Source organism: Cygnus atratus, chromosome 7 (genome assembly GCF_013377495.2).
Source record: "Cygnus atratus isolate AKBS03 ecotype Queensland, Australia chromosome 7, CAtr_DNAZoo_HiC_assembly, whole genome shotgun sequence".
NCBI classification, from domain to species: Eukaryota; Metazoa; Chordata; class Aves; order Anseriformes; family Anatidae; genus Cygnus; species Cygnus atratus.
The window spans coordinates 18,303,404-18,329,117 of record NC_066368.1 but is presented as its reverse complement, the minus strand read 5'-3'; the positions used below and the strand labels follow the sequence as shown (position 1 = coordinate 18,329,117).

At 42.8% G+C, this 25,714-nt stretch overlaps 4 protein-coding genes across 4 annotated transcripts in view; 3 read left to right on the top strand and 1 right to left on the bottom strand.

Moving 5' to 3' along the window:
* The window catches only part of LOC118246182 (interferon-induced protein with tetratricopeptide repeats 5-like), a 348,670-nt gene that overhangs the window by 142,304 nt on the left and 180,652 nt on the right, over positions 1-25,714 (top strand). The window lies entirely within an intron of this gene.
* FAS (Fas cell surface death receptor) overlaps positions 1-25,714 on the top strand; it is a 250,540-nt gene that overhangs the window by 142,310 nt on the left and 82,516 nt on the right. The gene's annotated exons all lie outside the window — the stretch shown is intronic.
* On the top strand, positions 1,789-14,480 carry LOC118243672 (lysosomal acid lipase/cholesteryl ester hydrolase-like). The gene is made up of 10 exons (XM_035537946.2): positions 1,789-1,867; positions 5,531-5,669; positions 6,455-6,569; positions 6,963-7,161; positions 7,736-7,845; positions 9,145-9,281; positions 9,861-10,001; positions 11,434-11,505; positions 13,310-13,378; positions 13,799-14,480. The coding sequence occupies exons 2-10, from the start codon at positions 5,538-5,540 to the stop codon at positions 14,030-14,032; spliced, it is 1,209 nt and encodes a 402-aa protein (XP_035393839.1). The 5' UTR covers positions 1,789-1,867; positions 5,531-5,537; the 3' UTR covers positions 14,033-14,480.
* Positions 16,527-24,518, bottom strand: ANKRD22 (ankyrin repeat domain 22). The gene is made up of 6 exons (XM_035537417.1): positions 24,498-24,518; positions 20,038-20,229; positions 18,867-18,974; positions 18,471-18,548; positions 17,296-17,394; positions 16,527-16,604 (listed from the first exon to the last, which is right to left on the bottom strand). The coding sequence occupies exons 1-6, from the start codon at positions 24,516-24,518 to the stop codon at positions 16,527-16,529; spliced, it is 576 nt and encodes a 191-aa protein (XP_035393310.1).

The window sequence follows — 25,714 nt, the reverse complement described above, 5'->3', positions numbered from 1 at the left end:
GATCCCAGCTTGGGGACATGTTTCATCATGTCTCAGAGCCCTTCTGAGTGATGAATTTATGCTCTGCTGAAAGTTTTTGTCATGCAGAGACATCAAAGCTGCTGAGTTACAGTGTTTTTCACTGAGAAATCGCCTTTTCCATCATCCCACAGAATGCTCTTGTTGTGGTTTAGCGCCGGCAGGCGGCTCAGCACCACCCAGCCACTCGCTCACTTGCCCCAGGCGGAATGGGGGAGGGAATCAGAGAGGTAAAAGTGTGAGAGAGAATTCCTGGGTTGAGATAAGGACAGTTCCTAGGTAAAGCAAAAGCTGCACACACAAGCAAAGCAAAACCAGGCATCTATTCGCTGCTTCCTACCAGCAGGCCAGCGTTCAGCCCCTTCCAGGAGAGCAGGGCTCCTGAGGCCTAATGGGTTATTGGGGAGACAAACACCATCGCTCCAAACATGCCCCCCTTACTCCTTCTTCATCCACAATTTTGTTGCTGATCATGGTGTCCTATGGCATGGGACATCCCTCTGGGCAGTCTGGGCCCGCTGTCCTGGTTCTGTCCCCTCCCAGCTGGGTGCACCCCCAGCCTCCTCTCCAGCAGGGCAGCACCAGGGGCTGAAAAGTCCTTGTCGTAGTGTGAGCACTGCTCTGCTACAATTAAAACACTGGTGTGTTATCACCACTATTTTCATTAAAAATCCAAAACACAGCATCATACAAGCCTCTATGAAGAAAACTAACCCTATCACAGCCCAAAGTGTGACAGTTTTGTGCTTTGCATGTAGAGCAGAACCATTACTGTGGCTACTCTGACACCCCGTTCTTACATCACTCCTCTCCTTTCTCCACCACCCAGCGGCACCGTGTTATTTGCAGCCATGTTCCCGAGAACACATACCTTTCACCTGGTCTTCTTCTAAATGCTCATCAGTCCATGACAAAATACAAGTTCTTCCAAAGACATTTACGACTTAATTAGCTGAAGGGACTGGTGTTCAGGTAGGAGAAATCTACTTTGCAGCCTAGCTGCCTGGGGACACAGAACGTGTCCTTCTGGCCATGGCCACCAGGCCAATTTCAGTGAGCACTGAGCCCCTGGGCTGTCTGCAATTAACTCAGCGGTTAGGCAGAGGTCTCTAAGGACACTATGTTTTCAGAGTTCATGAAAATGGCTTAGGAGAAACTAGAACCCTTATTTGTTTCCCCCCCCCCCCTTCCTCCCTGTGAGAAAGGTTATATGAAGTGTTCAAGCCTTCTTTGGCACCAGAGAATCCCTGCAGGAGCCATGTCAACTCTGAGAGACTAATCTAGAATAAGATGGGTATCAGGAGCAGTGGTGCTCACTGAAAAACAGATTTGGGAATGTGTGCACAGTGCTAAATTTAAAATTAACATAAATAAATGCAAAGCAGCAGCAGAAAGAGTGTTCTTGAGAGAATAGGTCGACGGAAGCTGGACATTGCCTCCTCTTCATCCTAAAGTATTACATTCAGAGCAGCCCCCGAGACGGGCAACAGTACAGGTCGAGGTCTGCCACAGCCTCGGGGAACTAGGACGCCCAGGTCTGTGTTAAATATCGTAACCACTGGTATGTAAGCAATTCTTAACCTCTCCTGCTCCATGGTTTTGTGAATTTAACTGGATGATCTTTTTCATCACAAAGATTTCCTCACTTCTGAAGTACTGCCAAATCAGCACTTAAACATGCTCTTCAATACATGCTGCCAACTCATGACACTCATTGCTGCTACCCTGAAGTGCTCATTGTGTTTTGACTTCCTTTTATTGGCATAGGTTTCTGCCAGTGAATCAGTCTGCTGGTGGAGACAGACAAGGAACTGCAGCAGAGGACACAAGTAAAGCAGTCAAAGCAGAGGTAAGTTGCTTGTACATATATGATCACGGTCTCTTTCTCTGCTGCCTGTCTCCGTAAAGTTTTGCGGTCTTGGTTTTGTGTCATTGCTTGTAAGAATAGACAGCTTATTTCCTCTCTGTTCTGTTAGCCTATTGCCACGCATAGAAGTGCATGTCTGCTCAAGTTAGAAGACAAAGAAGTTCAACCTGCACAAAAAGAAGAAAAAGTGCAAATATTTCATTTTTCTCTACTTGTTTTATTCAGTCTGAGAGCAAGGGAATGAAGGTCTGCAGCTGTGTGTGTAAATTGGATGTTCTATTCTTGCAGTCCCATGCACATGTATGTTTTATTAGTAAGCCAGCAGACTCTCATATGCATTCAGTCATAGTTGCTGCTGTGGTTGGTGTGTGTATGCCTTACAGCCAATATGAAGTAAGTTTTATACTGCTTAAAGCACAAAGCTAGATGGATAAATTTCTGAAGTCTTATAACTTAGTTTCAGCAAATCTTAAAAGTCCCTAAAGAACTTTCAAGGGCATTTCTCTCTCTGACCTTTTTTCCTTCTGTGTATGTTTTTTATGAGTTTACCAAGTCCAATATTTCCTTATGACTTCATTTCTCTCAATAAAAATGGCTGCTGAAAGCTCCTAACTATAAGTCTTTGCTCCTGAAGCTTAAGGGAGCACTGGCCTGCCAAGATTGATGTTACTTAGCCTGCTGTATCTGATTTAAAAGGTGAATACCTGGAAGTCTGTGAGTTATGCCAGGTAAGCTAGGTGATAATAGAGTGCACTGAGAAAAGTTTGCCCTAACAAACCCAAAGTAATTTAGCCTCTACATTGCCTCAGCTAGTCTTGCTAGTGATTTGAAAGCAAGCTGAGACATTAGCAAAATGCTTTATTCCCTCTTGCACAGAGAGGGAGACATTTTATTCCCATTAGAACAGAGCAAAATGGCAAAAAACAGAAAAGAGTGTTGTGCTGACTCAGTGTGTAGCTGGGAGGCTTCCTGTTTGGACAACAAAAATTAAGAAGTATTTCACATATAAAGAGAATTGAATGGTGTTTGTTTTGATGTGATATTTAAAGCTTTGGGTGTTTCCAAACTCTGTTTCATTCCAGCTGTTTGATGACTCAGGAGGTTTGGCTTCTTTCAATTTGTTCACTGAAATTTAAAGGTTAAACTGAAGATTAGAAAAAAGACAAAATTCCTTCTCCTGTATGGAGATTCAGAGAGTGCTTGGGTACCTCTCCCTCACACCCACAGGTCCTGCTCACCTTCCTCATTACTTGCCAGGGAGTACTCTTTTATCTTCCCTTGATCGACAGCTCCATTTCCCAGTCCAAATAAACATCACAGTGGCAATTCTTGCTGTAGCAGATGTCTTACGCTAGAAGCAGACTCCAGAAATGTGACTGAATGAGGACCTCTGTCCTTCATTAAAAATTGGATTCTCTGTGTTTAGTGGACCTACCAATGTGTGGTTTCAGAAGGACTTGTTTCCCAAGACTGCTTAACTTCCTAATGCAACCTATAATTCAGACAGGTCTCCTATGAAATTCCCTCACAAACCTTCCTGACCAGCCACGCATGCTGTGGCTACTTTGGAGCTGTATGAATGCTGATTAGCTGGCTAGTTTACCCGTGTTGACTGCTCAGCTGGTTGCAGAACATGTCACGGCTGCCTTCCCCCCAGCTGGGCACGAACCCCCCTGAACAGTCCTTCCCCAGCAAACAGTCCTCAGGAGTTCCTGGTAGCCCCACTACTTTGCAGGCTTGTAACTCGGTGTTGAACTTGACAGAAACTGACATCAAAAGTTAATAGCAGGATGGACAGAAATGTGAGCCAGGACAAACACCCCTCAGTCACAGAAGCATGCCCTGTTCTGAGGAAACCCGGCCTACAGGAGCAGCAATGTCCCCAGTCATTACTGGTGAGGCAGTCTTACAAGAAGCCTTGACGAGCTGAAACATTACATTGCATTACTCATCCCTTCTGTCCCAGGGAATCTGTTGATGAACTTTTGATAGCCTGCCTGACCTTTAAGATTGTTATCTACAAGCAGAATGGTTGCTACTTTTCTCTTCCCAGCCCTCATTCTCTCCTCACACAGGCAGGTGCAGCATACAATAATAATTAGGTGTATAAGGGCATTTCCAGAAAGTGTAAGCCCAATTGTAAGCTTCATGGATGAATCATTTTTGTACAGTTCTTCATGTTAGAAAGAAAATTCCTATCCCACCTCCTTGCAGCTCTCTTATAGGTAAGGAGCACTATATGCAATAGCACATCTCTTGCTATTGTCTTGCAGTTTTAACTCAGAGTCACACACTCAGTAGCTTACTATGGCATATAACATGCTCTTTCCTTTTCTGGGGAACTTTAGAAACAAAATTTGCATGATGACAGAAAGGTCAGGGAGGCTCATAGATTGCAGTGTTCCTATGCTTATTGACTCAGTTCTGGGGAAAAAATGACTAAGCCCTGGAATCTTATCTATGGTAGGAGGTATCAGCATAATCTGGCACTAGATAGACTGTACTCTCTAATTCCTATTCAGAAAAATTCCCATGTGATCATCAGTGGGCCCAGGAAAGTGTCACCTCCCCATGACCAGGACAAGATCTGCAATGACAGCTCTTTCAAAGAGAAAAAGGATACAGGCCCGTGGCAACATGCAGGCAGTCTCCATTGTTTACTGCTCTAAAAAGAATCATTCCACAGTTTCTCAGTGGTGACAGGCATCAGTTTCAAGAGAGATACCTTGGGCTCAGAAGTAGCAGAAGCACAAACGCAGTTATGTGGGGATAGCAGAGGAGGCTCTTGAATGAAGAGGGCAGCAAAGGGCTGGTGAAGATGCCTACGGGGATGATAAATGGAGACCTGGATGAGCCAGTGTCAGCTTGAAAGGAAAGGTTGACTGGGAACTGACTCATGGGGCTTTTTGGTGGCCACACATGGTCATCTTTTTAGCACCATCACCTCAGAGGAACTAATTTCCAGCAGAACTGTAACATGGTCTGGGGCAGATCATCCATGGTGAAAGTACAAGCTGGCACTGGTCTGGTGCAAGTGTGTGCCCCTAAGCCCATTACACATCCTCTCTGAGCCTCTGAATCACTCCTGGCCCCTGCGTAACTCTTCACCATCTTCCCTGGCTGATCTCTCACCCTAGCACACTGCTGATCAGCACCAGGAATGGCACTGCATCTGATGGAGGAGGGGGCAGGTGGAAAGAGAGCCCTCAGCAAACCTCCGCCACCTCATTCCTGAACAAAAAGGAATTATCCTCTCACTCTCCTGCTGGCAGAGGAGCGGAGGCACATATAGGCAGCCAGTCTGGGCAATAGTCATCCCAGGTGCCCGTGCTTCCATGTCAAGCTTCTGCTTGACTCAGTGCAGGAGCTGGCCATGCCTACCAACCACCATTCACTTGTCCTCTACAAAATGCTCAGGCATATTCTCAGATGGTGCCCCCAGGTGTTTCCCTCTACCATTCTGCAACTGTCCCTGTCACACAGCATGGTCTGTAGACAGTTCCTCCTCACACAGGTATGTGTTTGTCAGCCCCTTGGGGAACACCCAGGGCAACCTCCAAGAGACTCCCCACTTGGGTCTCCCTGTGGAATTCCCCAGCTCTCCCTTCCTACAGCAAACACACGTGCCTCTGCTCTTTCACGCAGCCCCGAGATGTGGTGCCTCCTCGTGCTGCTCTGCTCCCAGGGAGCTGCCTTTTCAGCAGGGTTCACAGCACCCTTCACTCTCGGCTCAGAGGGAACACAGCACATGAAGCACCGCAACCCTGAAGACTTTATGAACGTTGTAAGTTGTGGCACTTTCTCTGCCTTTCTTTTAAAGTGTCTCTCACAATACTGCCACCACGGTACCAACTCTAACAGCCCATGTGAGGAGGCTTCAAGAAGGGTCCCCTCCTGGTCGCCCATTTTCCCAACCTGCCTCTTTCAAAGCCACTGCATTAGGGTCAGGACTGCTGTGAGGACCAGCTCAGGATGGGCCAGGGACAGATGGGACCCTTGTACATCGCACCGGGACAGACACAGCACCGGAGCAGTGTGCCAGCTGCCACCTTTGGCTCAGAGGCCAAGCAACTCCCCAGAACCCGAGGAAGGGCACTGGAGATCCAGGCTGCTGAATTTTAACCCCAGCAGCAGGACTCAGCTTTAGACTGTGGCCAGAGCACACAGAGCTCAGTCCTGCCTGCACCAAACTGGACAACATGCTTTCCCTGACTGCATCATGTATCTGAACCTAACAGGTGCATGATGAATACAATGTGGGCTATACTTAAAACTGTGACTTTCTTATAAAATCATCTTTCTTAACAATGTCTGGTAACAACCTGTTTGCTCAGGATGGTGGCAAGAGAAGCTGAACCCCTTCTTAGAGCAGTAGATTCTCACAACACAAAGTAATCCAGGACCCCTTGCTCTGACTCACACAACTGACAAAATTAGGTGTAGGTGGTCTCATCAGGTCCTTCATGACAAGAGCTCCACACTTGGTTGCCTTGCCTGCATGTTCAGCTTGTTTACGCTCCAAAAGGGGATGGCTTTTATGTTAACACGCTCTTCTTTGGCTTCCCACAGAGTGAAATTATCAGATATCACGGATACCCCTGCGAGGAGTATGAAGTTACCACCGAGGATGGATACATACTTGCTGTTTTCAGAATTCCCAGTGGGAGGAACATGCAAAATACAGGTGTGACATGGTTATAGGACATAAGGAAGGTGTGAGATCCAACTCCTACATGAATCAGGATACTCTCTTCCACATGCTGTTCTGCCTTCAGCATTTCTCAGCTGTAGATAGCTGGTTTCAATGTAGGACCTGTACATTGGCTATCTAGCACAAAAGTAGGTGGGGACTAGCCACCTCATTACATTTTTTTATCCGTCATTCCTGTCATGAAATGGTTAAACTGCTTACATGGGACAAATCCTTAGGTTTTCTCAGCCTAATATCTATACATAGTTCTCCTGGGAGCTTCCATAAGCAGGAAAGATTTAAAGCCTCTCAAACTAAACCCTGCACTCCAATCTTAAACTGACGTTGACTACTGCTCCAATATGAGAATACTTTCATTTTTTCCAGGGCAAAAGCCTGCAGTCTTCCTACAGCATGCTTTTCTAGGAGATGCCACCCACTGGATTTCTTACCTGCCCAACAACAGCCTAGGCTTCATCCTTGCAGATGCCGGCTATGATGTCTGGTTGGGGAACAGCCGAGGGAACACTTGGTCTTCAAAACACAAGACCCTTAAAACCAGCCAGAAAGAGTTCTGGCAGTTCAGGTACTCTGTGGATGGGGAATTATTCAAGATAGAAAGTCCAAGGGAACTAGATAGCTTCAGCCTAATGGGTATTTTACTTAAAACATCATCAGAACAGGGTCCACACAAGCCAAGGACAATAAAGATCAAGACCAAGAAGTATGGTCAGTAGTAGCTGTGGTTGGGAGCACTGGCTGAGGAAGAGATTTCAGACACTGGGAACTGAAAGGGGATGCTGAGAAAAAGGGAGACAGCTCTGTGAGAAGGAGAGCAAGCTGGAACAGGCTGAGCAGCCCTGTCTAGAAATCTCTGATCTCTCACGGCTTAAGTCAACCAAGAGAGAAATGTGTTTTGTAACCCCTGCTAGTGAAAGCACTGATTAAATTCACTTCCCCAAGGGCCACATATGACAGACAAAATTTTCTCCTCCTCTGCAGAGAGCCTTAGGCATCAGGCAACCTGTCAGTACAGCTGCATCCTTCTGTCCCCTTCTCATCTTTGAATGGGTCCTGCCCGGTGCAATGAACAAGACTGACATTCAGTAACACACACTGCGATAGCCAGTCTGCCAGCTTTTTGTGTTTCTCCCCTGTAGCTTTGATGAAATGGGTAAATACGATATTCCAGCAGAGCTGTACTTCATCATGAATAAAACCGGACAGAAGGATGTATACTATGTTGGTCACTCTGAAGGCACCGCATCAGGTAAGGTCAGCACATTTATGGTTCACAATCATTCGTGTTCCCATCTATCAGGAGGCGAGTCTCCCCACTGCCTCAGCAGTTTTTCTTGTTTGTGGAGAAGTGCCTTCTGAGCTGAGAGCTGCAAAATATGTGAAACTTTTCTAAAAACAGCTTTGGTTACCATTAATAAGCAAATAAATCTAATAGTAGATCTAAACATTGTTCAACCTTTTAAATAATTAGAGACACAGTAGCCTTACTGGGTGCTCCAAGTACTGGCACCGGGCACTTTTCTGAAATTCTCAGCAATGGGAATTTTTATTAAGTTCATCTTTTCTACTAAGGCATGGGATTATTTTCCTTGTGAAGTGTAAGGAAAAACTAATAAGAAAAAACTGCACATAAATGCAAAATTTCAAATAAGAGAAAACAAGTAAAAAGAACCTCCACATTACAAAGTTGTATGACTTATTGCCAATCCTACAATTAAAAGCACAGTTCATGAGTGTATATATAACTGGCCACATTACTGTTTAAAAACACATTGTCAGAGACTGAAAATTAGGAAATAAAAAGTATTAATAACTTGTTTTCCCCTAGTGACAACCTTTAGCATTAACCAGCTTTGTAGTTTTCGAATGCAACTTTCTTTCAGCACCAGGTAAAAGTTCCTAATGTTTATGGTTTATGTGCAAGATCCATGAATGAACATTGACTAGAAATGATCAACTGCCCATTCATTAGTGTTAACTGCCTGGAAAAAAGAGAAGAAAATGTGGAAAAACCATATATTGTGAAATCTCCAGGCCTTTTCTTTCTTTTCCTCTCATAAGAGTACTTAAAGACTCTGATGACAAAACAAACTTACCATTTATGCTTCCTTCAGCTGCCTTTGATGCAATCAGTTGAAAATGCTTAAAGTTCCCGGTATTCTGCATGGTATTCTACTGCCCCATGGAAGCACAAACATACATAGCCCTTTAGAGATTATAATATGAAAAAATATTTTTTAAATGATAGCTTCATGAGGAAATCTGATTTTATCACAGAAACCTCCTTGCCATGTCACCTGCAAAAACTGGATACAAGCAATGTCCAGATATGCTGTCAACCTCAGGATGAACTCTGCTTCCCAAATAAAATTCATTTCAGGATTTAACATCAACACTTGCCTTAGCTAAAACACACAGCAAAGACAGACAACAGATGACGGGCTGCAAATCTAGTCTCACTTCCTGTTTGCTACCTACTGCTTATTTGTTTATTTTTGCCTGTGGAAAATGTCTTCACTAACTCATGTTCTCTCTTCTATATTTGTAGGCTTTATAGCATTTTCTACATATCCTGAGCTGGCTGAAAGGGTAAAAGTGTTCTTTGCTCTTGGCCCAGTAACCACCTGCACGCATGCTACAAGCCCTCTGATGAAGATAGCAAATCTTCCTCCAGCACTGCTCAGGGTATGTGTTTCTTCCTCCTCAGAGGCCCAATGTCCAGCTTACCCTTTTAGGGTTCCTCAGCCTGAGCCAAAGTGCTTCCAAAGGGGTGAGATGCTTGGGATGAACAGAGTGCTCTTGAAAAATCTCTTCTGAAACTCTGGGGGGGAGCACTGGAGAACAGGAAGATGGGGCTTGCAGCAGCAGGTTCCAGTGAAGCAGGAGACTTGTGAAACTGTCTCGCCATAGGACTCTTGCTGTTAACTAACATCTTGCTAGCCTTGTGCAGAAGGAACTAAAACAGACTTGGAATAACAGCCATGATGATCTCAGACTTCAGAAATGAGTGAGCACTAAGGTCACTACGCTAGAAATGGAAGGATGGTTTCCTCCAGGACTGAAGACAGTAATATGAGTCAGGAAGGACATGTGGTGCACTATGGGGAAGAAGACGTTTTAAGGCATACTGGGAGGTCAAGCTGTTTCAGAAATCTCTGACTATAGAGTTAAGAGGCAAGAATATTAGCAATAGTTTCCTGCATAAAATGCTCCTGTAACACGAAAAGAAAAAAAAAAAAGTGTTGCACTTTTCCCTTCCCTCAGTTAACACTTGGCTGGAAAGGAACCATGCACCAGATTGGATTTATGAAAGGACCTGTGACGGAGTTCTGTACAAACATGGATAAGTTTTGTGGACAAATACTCTGTTATATAGCTGGGGGCAACATACAAAATCTGAACATGGTAAGTATATGCAACAACACCTAGTCAAAGTAAAACTAAAGCCATTTTGGAAATTGCATTTTGCACTCCATCCTTAACTAATAATTGTCACACGTGTAAGTGTACATAAAACACAACAGTTCTCAGCAGGCTGAGGGAATGCAGGACATTGTGTGAACAGTGCCAAATAGGACTAGACCTAATGATGGGACCAAAAACCAGGCATACTCCAACCCCAGAAAGAAAGGGCTGAATTCAGTCTGGAGCTATACTGCATATGTCCCTAGCTGTGTCCTCTTTTAGAGCCAATCTGACCAGATTTTGGTCATACACAGATGCTCTTCAAAAAGAGACAGTGGATGATGGAGTCAGACTTCAGTGTTCTTCCTCAGCACACAGACACCACGGTCTTCTGAACCCTGGAATAATTAAAAGACAGGAAAAGCTCCACTTCTCTTCCCATACTTTAGACTGCTTGCATTAGAACTTGGTCCCAAAGAACTACCCTAAGGAGCACGTCCCATTTTGCTGTCCTCAGAACCGGGCCCGACGGTTTAGTCCACAACACAGAGGGCTACAGAAATGCCTCACCTGTGCTTGAGGAGCGCAGCACAATGGGATTCACAAGGACTAGTGCATCAGTCAGGGGGACAGGACAGAGAGTTGGCCCTGTACTTGCCCACGTATGGATTCTGTAGTCTTAAATCCCCTTTACAGAGGCTAAAGTATGCAGAAGCTGGCCTGTGCAATGCTTATTATTAAAATATCTCTGAAGACTGGGGCCCGTTTTTCTCCATCTGTGACCACTTGTAAAAGCACATATGGGAAAGCAATGAGACTCAAAGGTTTAATGCAAAAGCAGTTAAAGGCATAACAGCCTTTTTGAACAACAGAGTTAAACCTTTTAGGATCTTTCTTGACTTGCGTTAAGTCACCAACCAGCTTCTCAGGGCAAAATAAGCCTGAGGAGGAACCTGAGGGGATGGAATTAAAACATCTCCTCACGAGAACTATAAAAATGCAGGCAGAAGAAAAGGCAGTCTGTGTTTTGTAAGCTGGCTTCTTTAGCACCAGGAGAAAAGTGAAGAGAAAAACAAACCTTCAAAGACTTATGCCTGTGGGGGGGTTAACGTAAGGTGAGGATTCTACTTAGAAAGGACAGAAGTTTTTTTCCTGCCATTGAGGAACCACAAGATTCCACAGTGGCACTATCTTCATGAACAGACACGCTTTCATGAGAAAGCTCTGCATGCAGATGTGTACCATTAATCAGCTATTCCTAAGTCTGCCTATCAGTCTTCTGTTTGATATTGATATGAGGATGATATTGATTTGAGTATCCTATTAAAACTGGGTTTTAACACAGCAGCAGTATGTTGGTCAGGTCCTTCACAGTTTTATTCTGTCACAACACTGAACCCCTGCCTTTATAACACTTCTGCTTTCTCTCCAGAGTCGAACAGATGCTTTGGTAGCACATTCCCCAGCTGGGACATCAGTACAGAACATTATTCACTGGCATCAGGTATAACTGTGTACTGACATAAGCAGACTCGTACTGCTGCTTTTTATGCAACTGACAGCCTACAGGGAAGTCCAGAGGCGGTGGTTCTGGGAAATTGCCCAACCCGTCTTCTCACACACTGCCGTAAGCAGCTGCCACCAAGGAAGCACTGCTTCCCATGGCTCACCAGACCATTACCCACATTGTCCCTTTCGTATCGGACCTTTCTGCATGTTAGGGTCTAGTGGCTTCCAGCCTTCAGCTTCATTTGTGAAGGCAATTGCCTCGAAAGCTGCAGAGGAGCACTCGAGCACAGTTGAGGTACTTGGCAGGCAGTAGGAAGATAGCGGAAACGTGAACAGCCAGGGGATGAGCCAGAACAAAGTGATCCAGGTTAAAGCTTTTCTCCCAGAAGGTTAATTGCAGCCTGGATCACCTCCCAAAGCCAGTTAACCACACAAGTGCTTCTGCTGGCACAACGGGAAAGTGGGGGAACTGCTTTATAATGCTCCAGTACATGACAAGCAAAACTTGTTCCCAACAGCCAGGTTTTTAGAAAATCCTCTTATCCACTCATGCCAGTGTCCATTTCCTGGATTCCAATTCCTTAAAGGTGGGCTTCTACTTATACACTGGCAGATCTGAGCTCTTTTCTGCTCATCCTCTGAATTAGACCAGGGCAAAAAAGATCCAGAGCAGAAGCACATCACTGCATGCCTCCAAGGTAACTCACATGCTGAGTCATGATCCATCTACATATATCCTACAGACAGATCCCCCATTTCTGCAAACATTATGGTGTAAAATATCTGTGTGCTCCTCTGACAAAAATTCCTGACAGTAGGTCACTTGGGATATCCACCCAGAGCCAGGAAATGAGGACAAACCATTGACAGTCAGTGGCTTTGCAGCCTATTTTGCCAACCTCTAACAAAGTCAAGTGGTTAGAAAGTAAACACAGATACTATAGTAAATACGGATACTATAGAAGAAAACAGCAAAAGCAATGATATACCAAGTATATTTCTAGCACATCCCCAACCACTTAAGCCTTGAAGTCAAGATTTTCTAAACCACAAAATCCAAGTGAGATACTGGCATTCTCTCACAATGTATTACACAGTCACTCACAAATGAAATTACGTGTCAGGTTTGTGGAAAAATAAAATAAAATAACAATAAAAACACAACAGATATGTATACACTTCTTCACTCCTCAGTCCTACAGGGCATATGGCATGTATTCTAGACAAGAGAAGCTCAAAAGGCCATGCCATGTGTCTAATGTCCCATCTCAAAACTGCTGTCAGAGCACAACTTACATATAGCCAAATTCTCTAACAATTACAGAGCCACTGAAAATGTGACCGGTACTGTCAGCAGACCAGACACTGCTGATGCACAAAACAACAAGGTGTGGGAGGAGAAATCATGCGTTAAACTAGACAACCAGTAAGAGCCCTGACAGGCACTAGACAGCCTGGCCCTCTTGCCAACATGAAAACTGAGCACAACTCCACATCACAAACGGGGACCCCACCTTAGTTAACTTAGTCAAACAGCACTTTAAAAACAAAACATAACAAGGGTGGCAGCTGAGGATCAGGAGAGAACACTAGCAAGGGCAAAGGCGATAAAGCCTCTCATCCTATGACCCATCCTCAGTACCTGTGGAAGCCTGCAGCTGGAGGAAGGGGTGGGAGGAAGCCACAATGCACTGTCTGAGCCTTGGGTCAATCACAGGGAGGAAAATACCTCCTGCACTCTGCTCTGTCTCTTATCACTAACACTTTCCTTTTATCTGTCCTTGTTAAAATATTCACAGATAGCACAAGCAGGCCAATTCCAGGCTTATGACTATGGCTCGAAGGAAAACATGAAGAAATACAAACAGGTAAGGCAATATGGTTAAGTCACAAGTCACAATAAGTCACAAACATAACAACTAAGACCAACTGTTGCCGCAGCAAAAATTAAAGAAGTACCCATGCTAAGTATGCACATGAATAAGCTCCGCAGTCGTTCCCGATAAACTCCCACATGCCCACCTCTGAAGAGCATGAGCAGGTGTCAAACTCCAGGACAACCTGTAGCCATGCATTTCAGAAAGGTCTATGAATAGGATGGATCATTCCCTTCCAGGGTAGGTAGGGACCGGGGCTAGGGAAATAAACATAACGGAGGGGCAGCTTGATCCTTGCAGTTTTCCTGTAGCGAGTGCAGAAGGGAAACAGAGATGTCTGCACAGTATCCTTTCTCTAAATACAGCTTCTGATATAACAGCATGCACTCAGGTCTTCTCCCTTTCTTGCAGCCTACTCCTCCTGCATACAACATAGAGAGGATAAGCACACCCATTGCTGTTTGGAGTGGTGGACAAGACAAATTTGCAGGTCCAAAAGACATTGCAAAGCTACTTTCTCAGATTACTAATCTCTGTTACCATAAGCACTTTCCTGAGTGGGGACATCTTGATTTCATCTGGGGCCTTGATGCGACTGCGAGAATGTATCGGAAAATCATTGAACTAATGATAAAGTATCTTTGAAACCACATGTAGAGTGTTGATCCATTTAGTATAAACCTCCAAAAATTTTATTTGGCAATAAGGGTGATGCCTGGGGAAGAGAGAAACACACAGACATGCATAATGAATACCACTATAGGTGTTCACATGTATTTGTTTGTTCCTTGCTTTCCACAAAGTTTGAGGTTTTACATGATGTCGTTGTTACCAGCGTCTTCCTAAGAAGGTTAATGTGTATGGGAATGAAAACTGAAAACATATATTTGGGCATACTCTTCAGGGAGCACTTAATTTGGACAGCTTTTATTTGTACAAGACTGATTTTCCTAAGACTAAACACTGTTGTTGTCTTGTGTGTCTTATGTACCCCACAGCCCCATTATCCCATGAAGACACAAAAATGGGATTTGCTCATCTGTCTGTCAAAGGACAACTCACCTTTGTTTAAATTAAATCATTTATCCACTTGACAGAGAGCTTGGCCTTTTTTTTTTTCCTCTTTTTCCCTCTTCATGTTTACCAATGTTGTCGTGACCAACAAGATTATTTTCAGTCATAAGAATCTGAGCAGACAATCAATGACTTCCAAATATCAAGGAAAGCAACCTCAGAAAAATTGTGTCAGCCTTTTCTTTTTGGACTCATCCAAGTTTTCTCCTGCCCTCAGTGCCCACACATCACCCAAGAGTTTGTTCATACACTCTAAACACCCCAAGAACAAAGACCACAGGTGGCAGTTGAGGAATGAAGAGATGCAGATGCATCAGGCAAACTGCACTCCAAGCAATACAGCTTCCACCCCATATAGTATTCTTGACACTATCAACTGAGTTGCTGAAAGCACTCTGGGCTTTCGGCTTTGACTTTTGCATAATCCTATGTCTTGATCATTCTTTGTTCACAAAATTTCTTTGGTATAGGAAAACAGTCGACAGTTTTCCCTTCCAGCCCAAAGAGATAGCAGCTAAATCCATACTAAATCCATGCTATCCAAACAAGTGCCTCACATCTACTGACCTACAAGGTGATCTGGTAGATACTGCCCCCAGGCTATACCCAAAATGGTATAGCCATTATATTCATTATATATATATATTATTATTATATATATATATTATTATTATATTATTATATCCATTATATTATTATATTATTATATCCATTATATATAGCTATAGGCTCAGACAGGGTAGTTTATTTCCCAGGTGTTTCTGTGTGGGGCCTTGAGCCCATATTGCTCAAACAAGACCCTCTGCAGCTGGAGTCAGTATCCAATAGGACAAGTACACTAAAAAATACATTTGCTTTCTGCAACACAGAAAACACATGCTAACTTGCCTACACACCTAGTCTAGAGACCATTAGCAGTGTTGATCATGGCACCTATCTCCTAAACTTATGACAGCTTACAGAAAATGGTCAAAACTGCCAATAAAAACAAAAATCCATTAGACCAAGGAAGCAAGATACAGCAGTGTTTGAAAGGAGAGATTCCCCTTTACTAGTGCATTATTAAATCGCAAAGTGCCAGGACACATTAACAAATTGCTTACGACTGCTGGTTTTCTACTGCCTTCATGTATGCAGGAGAAGAAACATTAATTTATTATTATTGTTTTGGTATGTGCATCCTCTGCTGTATGTACCACTTTTAAAAGCATACTGCCCTGTCTAGTCCCCTGGGAATGACACATCTTGCTCCCATCATTAGCATTTCACTTATTGATTTATTTTCTATTAGTAAACTGTTTATATTGGAAAGGTAGTCAGTCTAGACACTTGCTTCTCTTCTGAGACTAACATATTTTCATTGTTATTTATTAATGCATTAAAGCAACCTGGGAACTGGCTATGTTTGTGGGCCTCAACAACTTAATCTCTTCTTGCTGTTTCTTATCTGAGAAAAGAGAAGATAAACCTTCCCTCACAGCAACATAGTGAGAATTAAGGTGTGTGAAACTTGTAGCAGAGATGGAAGGAAGTAGAATAGAGAGATCTGTTTGACAAGTCATTTCCATTGTTTGAAGAGAAATACTAAGAGGAAGGGTGCCAGACCTTGTATAAGCTGCTGTGGTATACTGTTCAGTTGTCAAGCATATCCCCTAAAGAACCAGTAACACACACTAAAGGATATTTTATTACTCCATCAGCTGCCAATCATCATGTGCAATGTTTAGGTTTACAGAAGTCTTACCATTGACTTGCTTGTCTGTGCAAGTCAAGCAGTAAAACTGGGGGAGCAGAAGGGAAGGGCAATATTTTGACCACTATTGTAATCATTCACAGCTTAGTAGAAGCAAATGAACTCCTTCCAACCCACACAGCCTTGAGGGTACTGACAAGTCTCATAAAAAACAGTCAAAGTCTGCTGCAAAGAACAGGTCGATTTGGACCGAAACTCTATCAAGTACCAGACCGCAGTCCTCTGCAGGACTCCTGCAGTTGTGAGAGGTGGATTGCCAGATGGGGTAATTTTCTGCACGTTCAAGAGTCCTTGATAGCATCCCATCCAGCACTAGGAAGTTTTCCTTAGCATGCTTTCAATGTTGCTGAACTGTAATCTTCTTGCAATATCTAAAGGAGTCTCCCCATCCTGAAAGAAATAGATGAAATACATTGTAATATGATAAATACGAACATACCAGGTCTAATACTACTCTTGCTAAAGTCAGGGACAGAGTCTTTGCCCCCGCTTAGGTAGTGATAGCCAATCCACTGTTTCCTGGGGCTAATGTCCAAAGACACTGCAGAGCTGATTTCAAGATCTATATGGACAAAAGTTCGCTCGTCTCAGCTGAGCAGTACAGGTACTCCCAGGTCAATATCTCTTGGGACAACATTTGAGCTTCTTTGAGAGCAGCAGCAGCTTGACTTAGCCCCTTTCAGAAGAACGGTGCTCAACAAAGCATCTAGGAGGGCTCTTAACACTTCCCTGCAGCCTGCATCTTAGGAACAAATGTAGCACAGCTACGAGTTAAGCAGAGGTATTATAAAGACAGCTAAGAGATCTGCCAATCCAGTGAACATCTAGGCAGTTTTGAATAGAAGAAATCTGACAGTGAAGAATGTGGACTTTAAAGTTGCTCTTGCCAATGAAGGCAAAGGGGCAAATATTGTATTATACCCCCACAGCAAACAAGTCTGATGCCAAGAAGCTGTGCACCTTTTGTTGTCATTTTTTGTTTTGATTTTGTTTTTTTAACTGCTGTATGCCAACCAAGGCCTACAATGTAATTATTCACCCCCTTGATAAGGAAATACAGTTATTAACTCCACTGTCTTACCTGATTCTTTACAGAAGCATCTGCATTAGCTTCAAGCAGCAGAGGAATGACCGCCTGGTTTTTCATTTCACAAGCATAGTGAAGGGCTGTGCTACCAGACTGAAGGGAAACAGTAGCAGAAGAATTTTAGTTTTATCACTTCTTTAGCAGAACTTTGTTAAGTGCTACTATCAATTTTACTCTATGCCTTATCATTTTTCCCCTAACAACTAGATGCATAAAAAACATCTTATTTCCCAATGCACAACACAGTAAAATACGTTCTCATAAGAGCAACAGGAAAATAAAAAAATCATTCCTCTCCCCTGATGTAGCTGCTAAAACAAGTCTGATACCTTTTATCAGGAAGCCAATAGTTCTTTACTTATTTCAAAGGATTCCATAATCTTTAGCTCAACAACTATGTCTTAAGTTTGAGCAAACAGTATTGCTTAAGTGTTTTACAATTTGGTTGCTGGTGAAATTGTGGTTTCTCCTTTTCTATCTTAGAGGAGAGGAGCTCTTTGCCATACCCAAGTAGACTAGTCAACACAGACATTACACATGGTAGATCAATGCACTCTGAAGACCAAGAAAAGACAGGGTCTAGCACTGGGGCATGACCTTTGCCCATAAATCTACTCCAGTCTAAGAACTCATAAATAGTGATAAACTCAGACCCTTATATTACTAGAATCTTTATAGGATCCGGTATTTAATACATCAGTATTTTAACCCAGCTGGCCTGGATTCTCTTCTAAGAGACTTTGGTCAGAAAGGGACTGACAAAGTTAAAAAAACACAGAAAATCATTCCCTCCAGGGGTACATATCACAGCAGTCAAGAAGCTAAAAGTCAATTATAATAGTCTAAAGTAAAAGTGCACATCTAACAATATCACATTGGTTTTTAGATGCTGTGTTTGTAACAACTGTCGTTCTGGCTTTAAAGCTAAGAAAATAATAAGCTTGATCAGAAAGCTGCACTGAGCTGTTAGCGGAGAATTAGTTGTGTACATTACAAAACTCCTGCCAAAGTGTCAATGTGAAACATTGAATCTTCCTTTTACATCAAAATCAGTTCAGTCCCTGGTCCTACTCTGAAAGCAGTATTTTATAGCCAGAAGAATCTGAAGTTTGCTTTTAGTAACATTGTATGCATATGAGCCATATTTACATTTGTATAAACCCACTTACAAAGTCTGTAGCATTAACATCAGCTCCAGCCCTAAGCAACATCTTGATCAGGTTTTCATTCTGCTTAGTTTTTGAGATCTGTTTGGTGCAAGGAAAAGAATAACACAGTGAGACAGTTCATCTGCATACACTATTAAGTGATACCATTTTTCCTAATAAATAAATAAATAAATAAATGTCTGGCTTCTGCAAACGCCAAACTGATGCAGTGATACAATTCTGCCTGTTCAACAACTATGCTTGTAGCAAAAACACTGCTTCTTCCATTGCTCTCCATCAGTCCTTGCTTCAAAAAGAGCATTCTGTAAGCATTCCTAGCCTAAAATATCGCAATAAGAAAGGTTATAAGGGGAAATGTAAAGACATAGAGGCTTTTCTGCTTTCCTCCAGACTCACCATGAGAAGATATCCAATAAGCAAAACTGGCATGAGGATTATGATGAGCACATAGTCAAGGAAGGTAAACCGTTTTCTTACAGCATAATGCAGACAAGTGCGGTCCTTCTAAATACAAAATAACTCTGATCAGTATCAGATTCACTGATCTGATTATATTTGTTTAATACTGACAATACTAGATCCTTTTATATTTCACAATCTTACACCCCCACCCCCCCACACCCCCCCAGGTTATCTACTATAAATAGTTCTCTGATTTTCAAGCAGAAACTGGCACATGCATTTTGCTTCCTTCAAGTGGTAGCACATTTAACTCATAAAGACACATGAAAACTGGGCTCCACATGAAAGAAGGATGTGGGATCCAAAGGATTCCAAAAGTACGTCTGCAAACTCGGCTGCAGAGGGAAAGACAGAAGAGTGTAAATCTCTACCCCTACCTAGCAGGTTAAATCATCAGGAAGAGTCCCCACAGCTCATTTTTACAGAGGTTTGGTTACTGAATTATTACTATTCTGACTTATAAGAGCTTATGTCACATAGAGATACAGAGGAAGTAGCAAGACCCCCAGCAGACTCTCAGTGAGAATAGAGTTTCAAAATCTTTGAATATTGCATGTACCAAAGCTAGTAAAGGGCAGAGCTGTTGACTTGGGTGTTAAAGAACACTCATGTTAAACACCCTACAGTTCCTCAAACTGGAGTCTGACAAACTAGGTTATGGTGTTACATCATGGCCCAAAATGGACATGCTGTAAGAAAGATGGACAGGCTGTCCTTCAGACCTTCCTTTTTACTAGGGTGAATAAAAAGACAGAGGAACAGAAGGAACAGAAATAAGCTGGAGTGCAGGACAAATGCAAATTGCTGCAGGCAGAATATATTGGGAACTGGGGATGCCATGCAGTATTACCTAAACTGGCAACACGAACATAGAAAGAATTTTAGGTTGGCAATGTTTATTGTATCCTGTGTACATTGGCAAGTCAGGAAAATAAATGAGGAGATAAAAAGAAACATAAAGGTTTATTGAATTACAATTTGGGGGTTAGACATGCCTCAGCTGGAAACAAAAGTAAGGTTTGGAAGAACTGCCAATGTTCCCACACATGTACTCCAAGAGTCTTAAAGAGCAGTCAGTGCAAAGGGTGAGTCTGTGGCCACTTACCTTGTTTCTGAGGTTGACATCAGCATTTCGTTTTAGAAGATAGCTAACTATTCTGTTGTTTCCCTGTTTGCATGCACAAATTAAAGGGGTATCTCCACCGAAGCTGTCCTGGATATTCACATAATTGCTGTTTTTATCCAAAAGGAGCTGAACTTCATTGAAATCATTATTATATGCTGCCTGGCAAATGGGCTGAAAAGATAACATTCATCAACCAACATGATTCACAAGACATTTGTACTGTCCATCCTGGCTTTCTACTTGCACATCATACAAAACTGCCAAGCACTTCTGACAGAGGTTGTAATTCTAGGCGACTTCCAGAAGATGGTGGTAAGAGATGACACACAGCAACTGAAGCTGAGAATAACAGGAGTGCTATGAGTTTCTTGTAGCCTAACACAGCCTAACAGTGGGAAGTCTGGCAGACTGGTAACATCTGAAGTTCTCCATTCAAATAGAAAAGAGTTTTCTTTCTTTTCTTTCTTCCTCTGTACCGAGGTTCTTCATCATTTTCCAAGACAGGGCATTTCTAAATATCACCAGCAGTTTTTCCTTCTCATCTTCCCTTTATCACAGTCTAAATATGCTACAAGATCTAGCCCTGAACACTGAGCCACTTCCCCACCCTCTCCAATTGTTAGCTTAATTTTTCTCACATTAAAAACATTCACCTTATTTATATTTTCAGACAGGTCTTTTCTTTAAATATTACCTGCAGTTTTTCTTTCATATCCTTTATCATTTTATTTATGTATTTATTATTTATCATTTATTAATGATTATTAATTTATTAATAATCTTTTTAATTATTTCTTATCCTTTATCACAGTCTAAACAAACAAAGAGCACTGAGGCAACTACAGAGTTCTGACAATGTTATGTACAGACAATAGATGCCATGTGAAACCCTAGAAAACACATTTCATTTCTTGTCTACAGAAAAGCAAGGAGACTATAAGTCAGGAAGCCCTCACCCAGATTTCCACAGTGTTAGAAGCCTGTCTCAGTAGTGATGCAGCTAAACAACCAGCTTCTGATTCATGTTATGGTTACTCTGTTACTGTTAGCCATCCATCATGCACAAGAGGGAAAGAAACTTACAAGATACATACTCAGAGCAACTGGGAGGCAGTATCAGAAGAACCCAAGATTCACAACTCAGACTGAGACTGACTCAGCTGTGGAGAAGTGCAGGACTATGGCAGCAGAAGTCTCAAATAGCTGTTGCCCTTGCCCGGAAGGGTATAACAGCCAGGAGAATCCCCACAGTTTCCCTTGTTATAGATGCACTGCCAGCTGGAGGACAGATATAAGTCTATGGCCTCTCCTTAGGCACACGAGATACTAAGGCCAGTGCTCCCAGAGAGAGAGAAGAAAAAGAAAAGAAAAAAAAAAGAAAAGAACTGAGGAAAATATCAGTGGGAACTGAGCTCACAGTTTCTGGAGAAGTTTGCAGTCCACAGCTCTCACCTACACCACGTTACTTGTCAGCTCCCAGTGACCTGAGTACCCCAGATCTCAGCAGAGGCCTAGCCCTGCTCCTCGGTGTAGCAGAGGAGACAGGGCTTTACACCCAGTACAAACAAGAGCTCCAGGTCTGAAAGGCAGGGAGCAGGACCAAGAATTTGAGCTTAGGTAAAGATGAAGCGAGCACCTCATTCAACGGTCTTGCAGCAAAGCCCCTCGCCTCTGCTCTCACCCTCCTGCAGCACCACCTACACTGACACAAGCTGCACACCAGAACCTAGCAGCGCGATGCTGCACAAAACATACGATAGAAGGGATGGAGAACACAGAATCCCAACACCAAACTCATCCCACCCTCACCAGTGGTGCCCTTTCCCTGCTGCAGAACTGGGGCTAACCAGGAACTACAAAGGCCTAGAGGGGAAGACACACTAGGAGCGGCTGAGGTCACTGGGCCTGTTCAGCCTGGAGAAGAGGAGGCTGAGGGGGGACCTCATCGCAGTCTACAGCTTCCTCGCAAGGGGGAGTGGAGAGGCAGGTGACCTATTCTCCATTATCACCAGTGACAGGACCCGTGGGAACGGTGTGAAGCCGAGGCAGGGGAAGTTTAGACTAGACATCAGGAAGAGGTTCTTCACCGAAAGGGTGGTTGCACACTGGAACAGGCTCCCCAGTGAAGTAGTCACTGCACCAAGCCTGTCTGAATTTAAGAAGAGATTGGACTGTGCGCTTAGTCACATGGTCTAAACTTTTGGGCAGACCTGTGCGGTGCCAGGAGTTGGACTTGATGATCCTTATGGGTCCCTTCCAACTCGGGATATTCTATGATTCTATACCTCAGACCCTCCATGGACAGAGCACACGGCTCTGCCCGACTGAAGAAAGCAAAGGGCAGGCACTGGGGACCGTGCTGTGTGGGAGATGAAAGAAGGGGGACCTGGCAGCTCTTCAAAACCTGGCTGTGAGGATACAAGGCTGAGAGCAAGCTCACTCGGCTTGGGAGCAGCCACCAAGGGGCACTCAAGGACATCGACATCTCCAGAGAGCCTTCCCGTGCTCTGCAGGAAGAACCAGCCCCAGACACAATGCTGTGCAAGAGCCTACCTGTGTGGTTATTATGAAATCTGGTGTTGAGGATTACACATGGCAATGACTGATGGTCACCCAAGTCAGGTGTTCAAAGAAAAGCTGAATATGGACTTTTAAGCAAAAGCTCTATAGCTAGATCAGAATATCTCGTTACACAAACACATTTTATGAGCCCTTAAGAAGAGGATTTCATTGTTCAGTATCTGAGGCTACAGGAAAGGTGAGAAGTAGTCATAGGACAGACAAGGATGTCTAAAATCACTCAGTACAAGATCACCAGATAAGGGGTGCAAGTAAAAATGTCAGATAGAAGGACAATGCCTCTATGGAATTGTTTATTTATAGAATCAATTATGGGCCATATGTCTGAAATCAGGACCTGGTAGTTTGCTCAGATTCAGATGAATTGCTACATCTGAATTTCCCGGCTTGTTTTCGGAGCTTCTTGTATTTTCCTCTGCTTAGATTTGCTGAGGTAGTGGTAAGCCACCAGATATTCAGCAAATTCTACCAAACATGAGATAAAAGTGTGAGGCAAAGCACTAAGGACAAAGCATTCAGCCACTAGAGAAGAAGCTAAAGGTAAAGCTGGTCTTGCAACTGGGACAACAATTTCAGGTGATAATTGCCTTCTCCTTCAAGAACTGCAAGGGATTGCCAAAGTTACATCAGACACCAGCTGTTCAGACAAAAATGGAGTCACTTCATAACATCCAGATATTCTGAATCAATCCACAGTCTTCCTGTGTGCTAAAATTCATGCAAAGGCATGCTACAAACTAAACAGGAAAGTCTAAATCACATTCGGGATGTTGAGGAATGTACTATCATCCCTTCCATACTTCTCAGCAAATAAAACCTGGACTTTCTTATTTGCACTTGTGTAGATTTTTATCAGGTGTAAATGAACCCTATTTTACCAAGCAAATTACTTCTCACTCAAAAAAAATTAAAGGAAGGATACCAAACCATATGAAATTATTAATTAATAAGCATGGAAGATAGAGACAGCATTTGAACATTCTCTAAACACCACTTTAATTCAGCTAGATGACTGGTTTCTTGTACAATACTATCTCAGAGTAGTAGAACTGGAAAGAGGAAACAAATACTTTCAGAATAAGACTCAATCTACTCAGCCTATCAGGATATCAATGCACAGATTCAAGCTTTCTATAATACTGAAAGAGGAGAAGATGTTTAATTTCATTGAATAGCCTTTTAAAAATAAAAGGGTGGCTTTCAGCATCAAAATGTAACCTTTTAAAGGAACAGCTATGTGATGTTATCTCCAGAAAAAGAAAAAGCAGTACAACTCACTGTATTCACAACCAAAAAGAACTGAAACCTGTTTGTTTCCAAGTGTACAAATGGAAAGGTTATAAAACAACTAGTAAGTCTAGGTAGCACCTATGCTGAAATTCAGAGTTGTGCTAAATGGACGATAGTCTGAGGATAAACCCATAAAGATAAGAGCTAATTTTATTTATTTATTTTTTAATCACATTCCTAAAGCAGTCCTGGGGCAGGAGGTTTCCTTAGGTACTACCTTTATTATTTGTATTCATCATAAGCCGAGGAGTCTGCTTGCAGTCCTTAATTACACAGTGCTCAGAATCTCTCTGATATTAACATAGAACAGCAAAAAAATGTTGAACAAACGCATACTTTCTCTGTGAAGTCACAACAGTTACACTGGTTACTGTACTTTCTTTGCTCCTACAAACAGTATTTCTGCAATTTGTAATAGCCAAAGCACAGCATTTCCAAAGGAAAAGAACTTCCATGGTTTTAAGCCTGTGTATGTGAGGACGTGAAAGGAAAAAAAAAAAACAACACCGAACTACTGTATATCCACAGCTTCAATAGCTTCAGTTACTGTGCAGAAAATGGTCACATACCTCTGAATAGAGTATTCCCATGCCTATTCTTCACTGCTCGAGTTCTTTCTTGTTCACCAGCCCAACAAGTTAACCTCACTTGAAATGCTCTTGAGCTCGTTTGAATCTGGTTAATATTTAACTTAAAACATAGCTATCTCGCTTTCTTAAGCTACATTTCCTTTAAGTGCTTTCTGCGTAGTAGCATGAAACAATTGTCTTCAGAAACCCAACCCAGTGAGGTAAACGTGAGAACAGCAGCTTACGGGAGACTGACAGAACAAGTTACAACAGAGAGAAGCATTTTCCTTTGTTATTTCTGCAATAACAGCCTCTGGTTGCCTAAAAAGGAAGGCAGCAAAACAGACTGGGGGGGTGGGGAAAGAAAAAGAGAAGAAAATTTCACTAGTGAAGAAAAGGAGGGGAAAAAAGAAAAGGTAAGAAAACTAAACTTGGAAACAAGTAACTGACAGTAGCTAGTTTGCCAGTCGACCGACTTCCCACTTACATGTGTCTCAAACCCTCTGCAAGAACACGTCAGACATCTACCAGGAAAGATCCCACACCTTTGATGAGAGTTCCAGGTGTAATTAACTTCAGTCACTTATTAAACACACCAGCCCATTTCATCACCATCTGCTCACTCATTTCTTCCTAGCCCAGCCCAAACAATGAACATGACTCATGTTTAGGCTGCTAATTTTACACATTAAATGCAGTAGAGCTTCCTTAGGAAGAGACTTATTCTCAATGCCTCCATTCTGCCTGAGTGTTTACGGTTCTAAGGATAAGATGATGAACATTTCTGTATTACGCTCAGCCTGAGTAGGATATGTATATTTTAAGTGTTTAAGACACTCCAAAATCTCTTTTCCCTTTATACTTGGAACCCACTACATGTTCTCTATTTCAAAGTTCTAAAACAAAGGCGTGCAACTGCCCATCTTAAGTCCAAGCCATCTGCCTTACATTTGAAAACTTTTATTACTGCACAATTTTCATATTTATTCTCCAGTTTGGTGGGCAGACGTATAAAACTACTTATACTTGCTCTATCCTTCCCTGGTTAAAGTTGGATATCTCCACTGACTAGTGGCAGTTTGCTGGCACCAGTTCTAACCATTTCAATGGCTGCTTACCGGAAGAAAATTAGGTTGGATTGGAACAGAAACACACAGTACACCTAACTGCGACAAACCTCACTAGTATCCTCCCAATGAATTGATCAGAGGAGTAAC